Source organism: Pelodiscus sinensis, chromosome 3 (genome assembly GCF_052426305.1).
Source record: "Pelodiscus sinensis isolate ZL-2025 chromosome 3, ASM5242630v1, whole genome shotgun sequence".
NCBI lineage: Eukaryota > Metazoa > Chordata > Testudines > Trionychidae > Pelodiscus > Pelodiscus sinensis.
The window spans coordinates 108,217,150-108,230,952 of record NC_143054.1 but is presented as its reverse complement, the minus strand read 5'-3'; the positions used below and the strand labels follow the sequence as shown (position 1 = coordinate 108,230,952).

The window sequence follows — 13,803 nt, the reverse complement described above, 5'->3', positions numbered from 1 at the left end:
TTTGAAGAACTTCAGGACTGAGCTGTTTTGATGGCTGATTGCATATATTTCACTTGAGCAGAGACAGTGGTCTTGGCAGATTAGGTCCGGGAACTGGCTGAGTTGCGTAGAGAAGCTCATATTGCAGCAGTTGCCTGTACCATATCTCTGGTATGTGAATACAAGATTTCATATGGTCCAAAAAGGGATTTTGGGACCACAGTTCTGTATTCCTTTCTTCCAAATAGCAGACACCACCCCACTCCCCTTTTATGGCAGGCTATATTAGCAATCTATGCAAGAGACTCCGCTTGTTCTTATATTCATGGAATTCAAGAATTGGTATTCTTCCTGGGCCTCCCTCAAGGACATAAGGGAAGGGGTACAGAGAAATATTTTTCTGTCCTCCTCACTTGTGTCCTCTCTTTTTTGCAAATCAGCACATGGTTAACCAGTTAGGCACAATCCAACCCAAGTTGTTTATGTGAATCACAAATACCACCACCACTGGAGCAGCTCACTGATAACACAATGCTCTGCATTTAAAGAAATGTGAGGGCTTAGCTAAAAATAAGATGATCCTCTGAACCCATCTCCCCTTAAAAAAATAAAGGCAGCCTCGTGAACACTATATTCTTTCATCCAAGTAAATGTGGAGGGATTGAAGGCAGAAACCAGCCCAATGATTAGCAGTATGCTGCTAAAAGGATGCTATGCTGTATGTCCAGGGGCACACATTCTATATTTATTTTCTTCAGAGCTACAATAAGCAACCGATTTACCAGATTTTAAAGTGGTCATAAAACCCATCGTCTCAGTTAAAATATAAATATGCACCTCTTTGCACTACAAAGAAAAGGATTAACATACAGTTACATACCATAAAATTTGGTTAGATAACACGTCTTCAAAAGTTTTTAACATTCTAAATGACTGATTGTTGTTAAAACAAATTTCACTGGCAGATGGCCTATACTCTACTTAGATAGGAACAATAACCCTCTTTGAATACTACATTTGACAATTAAAGTATGCCAAAGGAGGAATTTTTTTGTTTCCAGGCTTCTAGTAGAGCATTACCAAGAGTAGAAATTAAAAACACACAAACAAAAAACCTCGAATTAATTAACAAAGTTGCTGACAATGTCTCTAAAAGAACAAAGTGTCTTTGAGCAACACACTAAGTTACTGACACCAACATTTCATCAGCCTTCTGCTATTATAATTTTTTCTTATGCCTATAACTTCTGTGTCCATGCAAATATGTATGCACCAAACTGCACACGTGTGCATGCGTGCATACAAACACACTTTATATATGTAAAAACTTGCCAAAGTACAGTGATGGTCATGTTTTTTCCATTCTGACCCTAACATTTAAAGCAAGAGAGATACTAATTAATTAAACAACTATGAAATTTCAGTCCTGCAATAGTGCCTTTTAGAAGAAAATACACTGAAATTTTATGTAATTGATGAATCATAAGCCTTCAAGATTGGGTACTCACCTATTTTTAAGCAGAGAGGTGCCAATCACTAGACCTCCCACTTAAATAATAGGCGAGGACACACTGTACTTTGCAGGATCAAGTACAAAGCGTACTAGCAAGCCCTATTTTTTCTAAAGGGGCAACATGGTGACTCTAATATAAATATACTTTTCCAACTGTTCTGTCCAGTACACACAGCACAAAACACAAACACATGCTTGAGACACACACAATAATAGCTGTTAGTCTGTCTTCCAAGTGCAAGCACAAGAATGTCAACAATAATCCAAAACTGATTCAGAGGCCTCTTAGTACCCCCAGACATATAGTTAATGCAGAGAAATTTTTAACACTTACAAATGAGTTTTTAATTATACAGTAGATGTGATAAAATTTTAAAAGGCTAAGTATACTTAACTTTTATAAACAAATTGTATCTACTTCATAGGCTCTCTGATGCAAGTACCCCAAAAAGCCAGATGATAAAAGTAGCAGAGTTAAAAAAAAAATCCACACACACAAAACCCCCAAAACCATACAGCTAAGCATATATGCAAAACATAACTTTGTTTATGGAAAACTAACCTCATAGAGGATAGTTATTGAAACAAGTTTGTGAATTGTGCTGTTCAGCAAAAGTAGTTCAGAATTATGGTATGAAAAGTATACAGGACACATCTTGAACCTCATCTACTTCCTTGCCTCTCCAAAAAAAATTTTAACAGAGATCCTGGCCTCGGGATAGGGATAGGAGGGAAATAGTAGATGTGCTATACCTTTATTTTAGTAAATCTTTTGACACAGTCCTACAAGACATTCTCCAAAAGAAAATGTACTCTAGGTGAAATTACAGTAAAGTGGGTGTACAATTGTTTGAAAGTCTATATTCAGAGGCTATGTCTACACTAGCGGCTTCTTGAGTGAGAAATATGCAAATGAAGCCAAGTGTGGAATATCACCAAGCCTCATTTGCATACCTAATGAGCCGCCATTTTTGCAGAAAAGGCTCTTGTGCCAGAAGGAGCTGTCTACACTCCCCCTTCTCGAGCAAGAAAAACCCTCTTGCTCAATGCCACTGCATTGATTATTTTCAGGAATAAGCAGTGCACAAGAGGGTTTTTCTTGAGCAAGAAAGAGGAAGTGTAGACAGCTCCTTCTGGCGCAAGAGCCTCTTCTGCAAATATGGCGTCTCATTAGGTATGCAAATGAGGCTCGGCGATATTCCACGCTTAGCCTCATTTGCATATTTCTCATGCAAGAAGCCGCGAATGTAGACATAGCCAGAGAGTTGTTATCAATGGTTCATTGTCAAACTGTAAGTGGCTATGTAGTGGGATCCCATAGGGTCCAGGATACAGTATTACTAACTTGGATAATCAAGCGAAAAGCATGTTTATAAAATCTACAGAAGACACAAAGCTGAAAGGTGTTCCAAGCACCATGGAAGACTGAAATAGAATTCAAAACAACCTTGACGAATTGAATTGGTTTGAATTCAGCAAGATGAAATTCAATAAAGTCAAGTGCAAAGTACTTCATGCACCCAGGGGAAAAAAAAAATCAAATTCACAATTAAAAATGGGAAATACCTGAGTAGGCATTAGTACTATATGGATCACAAACTGAAAGAGCCAACATGATGCAGCTGTGCAAAAGGCTAATATTCATAAGAACTTAAGAATGGCCATACGAGATCATACCAATCGTCCATGTGACCCAGTATTCCATCTTCCAACAGCGGCCAATGCCCAATGCTTCAGAGGGAATTAAAAGAACAAGGTAATTTACTGAGTGATCGATCCCTATCGTTCAGTTCCAGCTTCTGCAATCACAGATTTAGGGACACCACAGAACAAGCGATTGTCTTCCTGACTATTTTGACTAATAGCCACTGATGGATCTACCCTCAATTAACATATCTAGGTTTTTTTTAACTCAGTTATACTGTTTGCCTTCACAAAATCCATTCTAGAGTGTATTAATAGGAGCGTCATATGTAAGAAACAGGAAGTAATTGTCTTGCCCTACTTGGCAATAACCTGTCCACTTGTCATCACCTACAACCCCCAACTTAAACCTGTCCAACACATTATCAATAAACTACAGCCCATATTGGAACAGGATACCATACTCAAAGAGGCTCTGGGAGACAGACCCATAGTCTCCTATAGACAACCACCTAATCTCAAGATGATTCTTACCAACAACCACAGGACATACCACACTAATACCAACCCTGGTACCTTCCCTTGCAACAAACCCCGTTGCCAGCTTTGTCCACATATTCATTCTGCTGATACCATTATTGGACCTAACCAAGTGAGTTATAAGATCAAGAACACATATTCCTGCGCATCCAGAAATATAATCTATGCTATCATGTGCCGAAAGTGTCCGTCTGCTATGTACATTGGACAAACATCTCAGACACTTCGCCAAAGGATTAATGCCCACAAAACAGATATCAGACAAGATCACAAAGAGAAAACAGTTTCTTGCCATTTTAACCAGAAAGGACACTCTCTTAATGACTTAACCACCTGCATTCTGCTACAAAGACCTTTTACATCTGCACTTGAAAGGGAATCCTCTGAACTGTCATTCATGTTAAAATTCAACACTTTCCAAAAAGGACTCAACAAACATTTGAACTATCTCACCCATTACCAAGATAGTTTCCCCAATTATCACCTCTAATACCATTAACTCACAAACATCCCTCTCTCCCTACCTCTAATATCATCAATTCACAGACACTTACCTTCCTTCCTCCCCCCCCCCCTGCAGCCCCCTCCTGTTCTGCAATGTGATTTGTCCTTTTCATATTTGTTCATTTTTTTAATTGTCTCCTTTGGTATATATGGTTGTGACTACTTTCTTCCACTATTTGATCTGAGGAAGTGGGTCTGGCCCACGAAAGCTCATCATCTAATAAACCATCTTGTTAGTCTTTAAAGTGCTACATTGTCCTGCATTTTGCTTCAGCTACCCCAGACTAACATGGCTACATCTCTATCACTGTCCAATTGTGAGCACCATATTTTAGTAAAGATGCAGACAAATTGGAAAGAGTCCAGAAGATAGCAACAAAAATTATAAAACAGTTTAGAAGACCTAACTTATGAGGAAATGTTAATAAAAGAGGGGGCACATTTAGTCTTGAGAAATGACTGAAGGGGAACCTGATAAGTTGGCCAAATATTTTGAGAGCTGCTTTAAAAAGGACTGCAAACAATTGTTCTCTCCATGTCTGCTGAAGATAGAACAAGAAGTAATTGGTTTAATTTTAATCAAGGAAGATTTACAGTGGATATTTGGAAAAACTATTGAGGGCAGATGAGCTCTACAATAGGCGTCCAAGGGAGATTGTAGAAGAATTATCATTGGAGGTTTTTTTAACAGATTAGACATTTCCTATAAGGTCACACATGGATGATGAATGAAGGCCCAGCTGGGGAAGACAAGCCCTATCCCTGCCCTCAGTCCTCACCAGGCCGGAGAAGTTGGGCTGCCATGCCGCAGCCCCAGCCTTCCCAGCAGCTGGGGTGTGTACACAATTTTGGGAAGGCTGTGCCTGCCCTTGCCTACATTACCAGCTGCCCACAAGGTCACATGTTGAAGCAGCAAGCTGCCCTGTCACAATTGTGCCTTAGAAATCTTTTTCCTTGGTTGTCTCTGAACTTTGAAGCAAGCACCGTGGTATTTCTGCTGACGAGGGCAATCGTTACTCTGGAAAAAAGAATTAAATATCCACAAATTGGAACCAATCCATATGGCAATAAGCAGCAACCTTACATGGTGCTGTAGTAGGCTAAAGTTTATTTCTGAAACTTCTAAGTAAAGTAAATTTCAAAATTTCATTTTGGCTTTCACAACCCTTTCTTTAACATAATACTTCCAATTTGTACCTAATGGTACCCAGTGTGTTTGGTAACCACAGTGAAAGCAGGCACCACTGTAGCCAATGGGAGTTTTAGTAGTGTTTGTGATGGGATCTGGATGTTGTCCCATATTTTTGTATTTTCTGGGACATTATGTATTAGCTACACATTGGAGATGGGTATGCAACTGCTCACCTCAGTGTTCTGTATTGTGCTCAAGTTGCTGAGCACACACAGTATCAATATAAAACAAACAAAATTAGTATAGGTATATGGAATCATTTATGCCACCAAAGAAAGCTGAGCAAATGAAATACAGAATTGGAATCAGATCAGTCTGAGACACTACTTGCATCTCTCTCTAACATAACAATTAGATAATTATATTCTTAACCAAGACAAGTTATACATTCTGTAGCCTGACTAAAATCAAGACCATACAACTGACCGTGAGAACCTACACCAGGAATGACTGAAGAAACACAGAAGATAACTCATTCTCCAACTTTCCAAGCATCCTATTTCATTTTTTGTAGATATGTATCTGGATGATGAACAAAAAAGAATTTTGTTAATAGCCTTTAATTTAAAATAACTTACTAGATATCTTTCTTCTTGTCTCATAGTTGGTGTGCGGATCATGTGATTCTGCTCCCCTCTCCAGTCTCCAAATCGACGGAAAAAATAGTTGGATAAAAATCGGTTGACAGGATCCCTAATAATATTGATGTATACTGGCTGTTCTCCTCCAAACCTAGGGGGAAATGTGTAGAGCTCATTAGATATTTATAGATGTACATTCTCATCTCTAAATCAAATGCTTTAAAAAGTTCTTCTCTATTCAAGTTCAAAGCTGATGAAAGACTGGAAGTTGTGTGAAGGACCTTATCAATGGTAAAAGTGCCTCACCTCCTTCTGAGAGCTGATTAGCCCCTTTTAAGCTGGAAGGTAGCTACAATATTGTATTAGGTTACACACATTTCATCCAGAGAAAAGTTCCCTGCTTAAAGAGCAACTATAACAACAACTATTGTGCTCCTTGGGCTCTTTCCTTGAATTTTTCAGTGAAAGTACTCTCTGAAGTTAAATCTGGTCTCTGGATTCCTATTCCCATGTACTAATTTCCCATCTGGGAAATTGCGTCAAGGCCAGGATAGCCAAAATGGAAGCAAAATGCAATCCATGGAGTTCTACACAAGATTTCCCTGCAAACACCTTCATCTTTAAAATACAGGCAATGATTTGAGAAATGCCAGTTGCAAGTATGAAATACTCAATCTTGTTTGGACAACTATTCACTAAAAATGTGCTACACAGAGCTGGGTGAAATCCCTTTGTTTTTATATGCTGTGACACATTTTTTCCTGAATTTTTTTAATGGTTATTATTAATTTAACACCTTAACTTTGCATAGTGCTTTATATAGGTTATTTTAAAAAAGAATAGCCAATCTATGCCTCAAAGAATTTAAAATATGAATCACCACCACATAGAGGTAATTAAAAGGAAGGGATCCAGAAAGTTGGGACTATCATTATGTCAAAAGCCCCCCAGATCTTGTAGATGAAGCCATAAACCAGGACTGCTTCTCTAGACCAAACACATCCTCACAATAGATGCTGGGATCTCTATTTTTTTTAATCTTTCAGGGGTTGAGGCAATTATTTACAATCTCCTTTCACCTCTTTGATCTCCTGCAAGGGTGGGGGAGGTAGGCGAGCTGGCTCTCTACCCTATCTTTTGTTTTTAGTGTTTTAGAAAAGTAATCACATTTCTCAATTCAATAAATCATCTTTTGGAGAGTGGGTTCACCTCACCAACCCAATAAAAAGAAAAGGAAAATTGCCTGGGGTCCTCCTTCAGACAAAGTATCTAAAGTGAAAAGGTTTCAAGACAGTAAAAAGGAAGTAGAGCCTGTTGGGAAAGAAGAGGTATTTCTAAGGAAGATCCAACCAGGAATTTGCCTGAACTAAGGATAGGGGAGAATGCTTTAATATTTAAAAAAAAAAAAAAAAAAAAACATGTTGATTCATGAAATCACTTAAGCACCTGACCAAAGTGTCACTGAGTTTGACAGAACACAAGCACATGCTTAAAATTATTTTGTGAATAAGGATACTTTTCTAAATTGGGACACAAAGCTTTGGGACAGGGAAGAATTGATCAGAGGAGAGAAAATTACAATTATCATTTAGTAAGAAGGAGATAAAACTAGTCTTTAAATACCTCAATTTTAAAAATTGAGACATTTTATAAACAACAGAACTAGCAAATACATTTAAAAAATATAAATGTTAGTAAGAAATTAAACTATACAACGTGTACTTGGTATTTATTCTATAGGATTTCCCAGTGAATTGGGTTAAGTCAGCACCGTCTTCCTCTGTATCTTGGACCAGTGAGTAAAGTCTGCAAGTGCTTATACACATGACTAACTTTATGCATATGAGCAGTTAGATTGATATCAGAGATCAGCTTCAGTGTCACAAGTTATCAAAAAGCCAACATAAAAAAATTGAACTTCCATACAGGCAGTCCCCGGGTTACATACAAGATAGGGACTGTAGGTTTGTTCTTAAGTTGAATCTGTATGTAAGTCGGAACTGGCGTCCAGATTCAGCCGTTGCTGAAACTGATCAGTTTCAACAGCGGCTGAATCTGGACGCCAGTTCTGACTTACATACAGATTCAACTTAAGAACCCCAGGCATCCCCAAGTCAGCTGCTGCTGAAACTGATCAGCGGCTGATTCCAGGAAGCCCGGGGCAGGGGCTTCCTGTAGTCAGCCACTGGTCAGTTTCAGCAGCGGCTGACTTGGGGACCCCTGGGGCAGAGCAGCTGGGGTGCTGCTGGGTTGGTCCAGTAGCGCCGCCGCTCCTCGGTGCTACTGGACCAACCCAGCAGCACCCAAGCTGCTCTGCCCCAGGCGTCCTGATTCAGCCGCTGCTGAAACTGACCAGCAGTGGCTGAATCAGGACGCCTGGGGCAGAGCAGCTGGGGTACTGCCCGGTTGGTCCAGTAGCGCCCAGAGCGGCGCTACGGGACCAACTGGCAGCACCCCATCTGCTGTACACAGGTGTCCGGAGCAAAGCCGCGGAGCACGGGGGCAGCAGGACAGCCCAGACGCGCCGTGGCTGTCCTGCTGCCCTCGGGCTCCATGGCTTTGCTCTGCTTTGCTCCCCGTCCCCCTGGTCTGCAGACCAGGGGGACGGGGAGCAAAGCGGCGGAACACGCGGGCACCAGACAGCCCAGACGCGTCTGGGCTGTCCGCTGTCCATGTGCTCCGCGGCTTGGCTCTGCTTTGCCCCCCATCCCTCTGGTCTGGGCTGTCAGCTGGCTGCGTGCTCTGCGGCTTGGCTCTGCTTTGCCCCCCCCCGTCTCCCTGGTCTGCAGACCGGGGGGGGGGGGCGGCAAAGCAGAGCAAAGCAGAGCCAAGCCGCGGTGCACGTGGGCAGCGGACACCCCTGTCCGCTGCCCGCGTGTTCCGCCGCTTTGCTTCCTCTCCCTGGTCTGCTGGAGACCAGGGAGTGGAAGGGCCCCGTTCGTAACTGCGGATCCGACATAAGTCGGATCCGCGTAACTCGGGGACTGCCTGTATTTAGAAACCAGGATGTTACTTACATTTTGATCAGAGCACTTTACGAGCATGGCCTACTTTAAAAATTTAGTCTACTCTGGCTTTTATACAAATATGCATTTTTCTAACAGAAGATTGGAGTCTGAAATATTATAAGTTATATTTACATGATTTTCTAAACTGCCAGTTCCAAAATGAAAATGTCAATGGTGAGCAACATTTGCCTGGCATGATACATCCTAATACTTCCAGGAAAAAAGGTCTTTGGGGTATTTACAGTAGGAACAAAGATCAGCTAAGTAAACTCAACAACTTACACCTACACTCACACGTCAATAAAATCAAAATAAACATTCAAGAAAGATCATTCAAACTGGGACAAGTGCAGAGGGCTATTAGATTCACTAGAAAAATGGTCAGCCTACCGTAGGAGAGGAATCTAAAAATGACTCGCTGTTAGGTTAGAAAAATAAAGACTAAGAGGGGCTATGATCATTCTTCATAAATACACTAAGGATGGGGGGACAATCACCATGGAGGGAGAAGAGCTATTTAAGCTGAAAGACAATGTTGTCACAAGAACAAGGGGGCATAAACTGGGCCTGGAAAAATGCAGGCAGGAAATCAAAAGGTTTTTAATCATCAGAGGACTGATGTTCCGGAACAGCCTCTGAGGCGATGACTATACTACAGAGCTTTTCCGGGATATCCGGAAAAGCTCTGCTGCATCCTAGGAATGCATCCTCTTTTTCGGAAGTTTCCAAAAAAGCGGATGCGTTCGTTCGGCATCCCTGTATTCCTCATTGTATGAGGAATAAGGGAGGTTCTGAAAGAAGAGATTTTTCTGAAAATTTGGGCGCATGTAGACAGGCCAAATTTCAGAAAAGCCTCTTCAGAAAAAAAGTGGAAAGAGATACATGGGCAATTTGCGTATCTTTTTCCGACTTTTCTTTATAATCTAGACATAGCCTGAATAGGAATACTGGTGGCAAACAACCTATCTGGTTTTAAAATGGGGCTCAATAAATTATCGAACAAGATTCTATTCAAAGGTTATCTAAGAGAGCAGGGGCTGGACTGAATGACCAAGGATAACTTTTCCAGACAGACACACTCAATATATATATATATATATATATATATATATATATATATATATATATATATATATATATATATATATATATATATATACAGTATATATAAATACAATTCATGTACAAAGTACATGAATTAAGAAGTACACAAACAGTAATGCTGAAGCCATAGCCTCTTCAGACTGATGGAGTGGAGTTTGCCATTTCCCTCCATGGTGTTAGGATCGGACTATAAATATTTGAGGTACCAGATCATTCTCACTATATTGCATGGCATAGCTGCAATAATGGCACAACAATCTGGGACAGAGCTTCAGCTGATGTCAATTGTCCACTGAAGTCAATGGAACTGGGGATCTGCACCTCTATTTCTATATTTAACTTCCAACCTGAACTGATTAAAGTGCTAAATAGCACCACTGCAGTAACCTGTGCTATCCTGGTTATTTTAGGTTTTATTAACTATTGTGTTTACAGCTATGATTTATGAATGGTCAACCAAAAGACCATTGGATTTTGGGGCATCGGAGGCTAAAAAATATCTATGATATTATATACTCATCAACAGTACATCTACTTGGTCTGAAAAAAATTAGTTAATAAAGTTTTAGAGTAGAAGGTTGTATGATGTGCCAAGTGCTGCAAGGTTTCTCTGGAAAGAGAATCTCCACTGTGTGGCAAATTTTCCTATTTATTTGATTGAAAGTTCTCCTGAAATCTCCTAGCAGATCACATATAAATCACAACAGCAATGAAGGTTTTTAAATGGAGGATAGTTCCTTTACCAATAAACTAGAGAGGTTCTCTCAGCTTTTATATACTTTAATTATATTATAGGTTGAATCTCTCTAGTCCAGCACACTCTGGTCTGGCAACATCTGTGGTCCGTCATGATTTTAGTTAGCCGATGTCCTTTTATCATGGGTGTGGCTAATTTTCCCACATTCCCATAAAGTTTGTTTAAAGCCACTAGTCATGGCTCTCAGCACTCTGCGCTGTTATTTAGCTCTAATTTATTACTAAACGTTTTCTAAGTGCCCAGTAAGCAGTAGAAGTGTTGATAATGCCGCTAGACAATGTTTACCTTCTGTGGTTCAGCAGACTCTCTGGTTCAGCACTCGTCAGGTCCCAAGGTTCCACATTAGAGAGGTTCAATATGGGTATGTCTACACAGCAGTGTTATTTTGGAATAAATAACGTTATTTTGAAATAACATAGTGCGCGTCTACCCAGCAAGCCATTATTTTGAAATAATGTCAAGATGGAGGACTTCTTACTCCAACTCCTGTAACCCTCATTTTACAAGAAGCAAGGGAAGTCAAAGGAAGAGTGTTCTTCTTTTGACTTCTAGCTATGTAGTCAGTGCCAAATCTGAATTTAGCTATTTCGACTTCAGCTATGCAATTGACGTAGCTGAAGTTGCATATCTTAATTTGACTTTTGCCCTCCTGTATAGATGTACCCTATGTGAAGTTAAATACCGTACTAAGGGGAATCAGCCATTGCATTTCAGGCAGTTTTGGAAATCATGCTCAGTAGTAAAAGGATATACACAGGAAGAATTAGGCTTACTCATCTCCTCAGGCAAACTGTCTTCCCTAAGGGAAACAGGTTTGTCAGCTTCACCTATACAAAAACGTTTGCTAAATCTTAGTCTTTTAATTTTAAAAGTTCCTGTACATATGTTTTAAGCTCAAGTTAGTTACACCAGCGGTTCCCAACTAGTAGGCCGCACACTGCTGCCGGTCCACAACTCGCTGGCTGCTAGAGCTCAAACCAGCTATTCCTGGCAGCTCAACTCTGGCAGCTATCATGGTTGAAGCATGGCATGAGGAGGCGGAGCAGGAGACGCCTACCTCTCTCCTCCATACTTGTGGAGGATGAGGGCATGAAGAAAGAGGGAGTGTGCACCCTGCAAATGGCCGATCCCCCTGCCAGCATGGCCGCTTTTGCTGGTGGAGGAACTATGACTGAGGCAGTGGCGCCTCTCTCTCTCCCTCCCTCCTCAGTAATGATGGCCTGGCTGGAGCTCCGTGCACTCCCCACCCACCCAAGCGGGTGCAAGACTTGATGGGGAGGGAGGGTGCACAAAGGAGGAAGGAGCGCATATGCTGCCAACAGCTGTTCCCCCTGTCCGCACGACAGTTAGAGCCACAATCCCTAGGGAGGCAGCCTTGCTCTGGGGAGTGCTGGGGTGAGGAGGGGCAATGGGGTGTTGGGTGAGAGTGTGGTGGGGGTCACAGGGCAAGAGGGTGTTGGCATGGATTATAGGGGTAGAGGTTAAAGGTCAAAGGGCATAAGGGTGAGGGGGTCAAAGGGTGTTAGGCAATGGGGACCAAGGGACTGGGTTGGAGCTAGGCGATCAGGTAACATTGTATTTGTATATTTGCGTGTTCATTTTTTGCATAATGAACATGCAAATAAAATGTTGCTGGTACGCCAAAAGTTCGTAAATGGGTTTGCTGGTCCCCGGCATAAAAAAGGTTGGGAACCACCGAGTTACATTATAATGAAGTTCTGTCAGTCACCATCGGGATACATTGTCACACAACTCTCTTTAAAGAGAGACCATGACCTCTTATTTACAGCTTTGTCTGACCAAGAATCAATAAAGCCATCAGCCCAGGAAAGATTGTGGATTTAATTAAATTGTAGAATTATCCTGGGACTACTGAGCCATTTCACATTACTAGAGATAGAGCAGAGCTTCACGCGAGGACCAAATAAAGGGCACAGCTAAATGAGGATGATGACGACAAGTAAGTCTCTCATTTTTCTAAAACTAAATATATCATAATGCAGGACAATGTAGCACTTTAAAGACTAACAAGATGGTTTATTAGATGATGAGCTTTCGTGGGCCAGACCCACTTCCTCAGATCAAATAGTGGAAGAAAGTAGTCACAACCATATATACCAAAGGATACAATTTAAAAAAATGAACAAATATGAAAAGGACAAATCACATTGCAGAACAGAAGGAGGATGCGGGGGGGTGGGAAGGGGGAGGAAGGAAGGTAAGTGTCTGTGAATTGCTGATATTAAAGGTAGGGAGAGTGGGATGTTTGTGAGTTAATGGTATTACAGGTGATAATTGGGGAAACTGTCTTGATAATGGGTGAGAAAGTTCAAAGACTTGTTAAGTCCTTGTCGGTAAGTGTCGAATTTTAACATGAATGACAGTTCAGAGGATTCCCTTTCAAGTGCAGATGTAAAAGGTCTTTGTAGCAGAATGCAGGTGGCTAAGTCATTTAGAGAGTGTCCTTTCTGGTTAAAGTGGCAAGAAACTGTTTTCTCTTTGTGATCTTGTCTAATATCTGTTTTGTGGGCATTAATCCTTTGGCGAAGTGTCTGAGATGTTTGTCCAATGTACATAGCAGACGGACACTTTCCGTAAGTATTTTATACAAGAAACAGAAAACCATCAAGAATGACATTTCTAACTTAGATCGTCTCATCTCAAGACAAACATCCACACCGACTGACACCTTGCAAGACTTTTGTTCCACCAGACAAGAAATCTACTATACACACTTCTATTCCCTACAACAAAGAAAAGACAATAAATTTTCTAACCTGCTCCATACCACTGGCTACAACAGCAACTGCCTCAACCCACCGGATAATATTGTTAACCTCTCCAGCTACAAACTCAATCCAGCAGAAGAGTCTGTCTTGTCCCGGGGTCTCTCTTTCTGCCCCACGTCCCCCACAAACTGGATACAATTTTGTGGTGACCTTGAGGCTTTTTTTCGCCGCCTCCGTCTCCGAGAATATTTC

At 41.1% G+C, this 13,803-nt stretch overlaps 1 protein-coding gene across 3 annotated transcripts in view; it reads right to left on the bottom strand.

The window, feature by feature from the left end:
* The window catches only part of UST (uronyl 2-sulfotransferase), a 240,374-nt gene that overhangs the window by 80,744 nt on the left and 145,827 nt on the right, over positions 1-13,803 (bottom strand). For all 3 annotated transcript variants that reach the window (XR_331477.5, XM_075924400.2, XM_006114947.5), the window contains one exon: positions 5,951-6,104. Coding sequence is in view for 2 of the 3 variants with exons in the window: in XM_075924400.2 (XP_075780515.1) it covers positions 5,951-6,104 (154 nt within the window). In the remaining variant the exon portion in view is untranslated. The remainder of the gene's footprint in view (positions 1-5,950; positions 6,105-13,803) is intronic.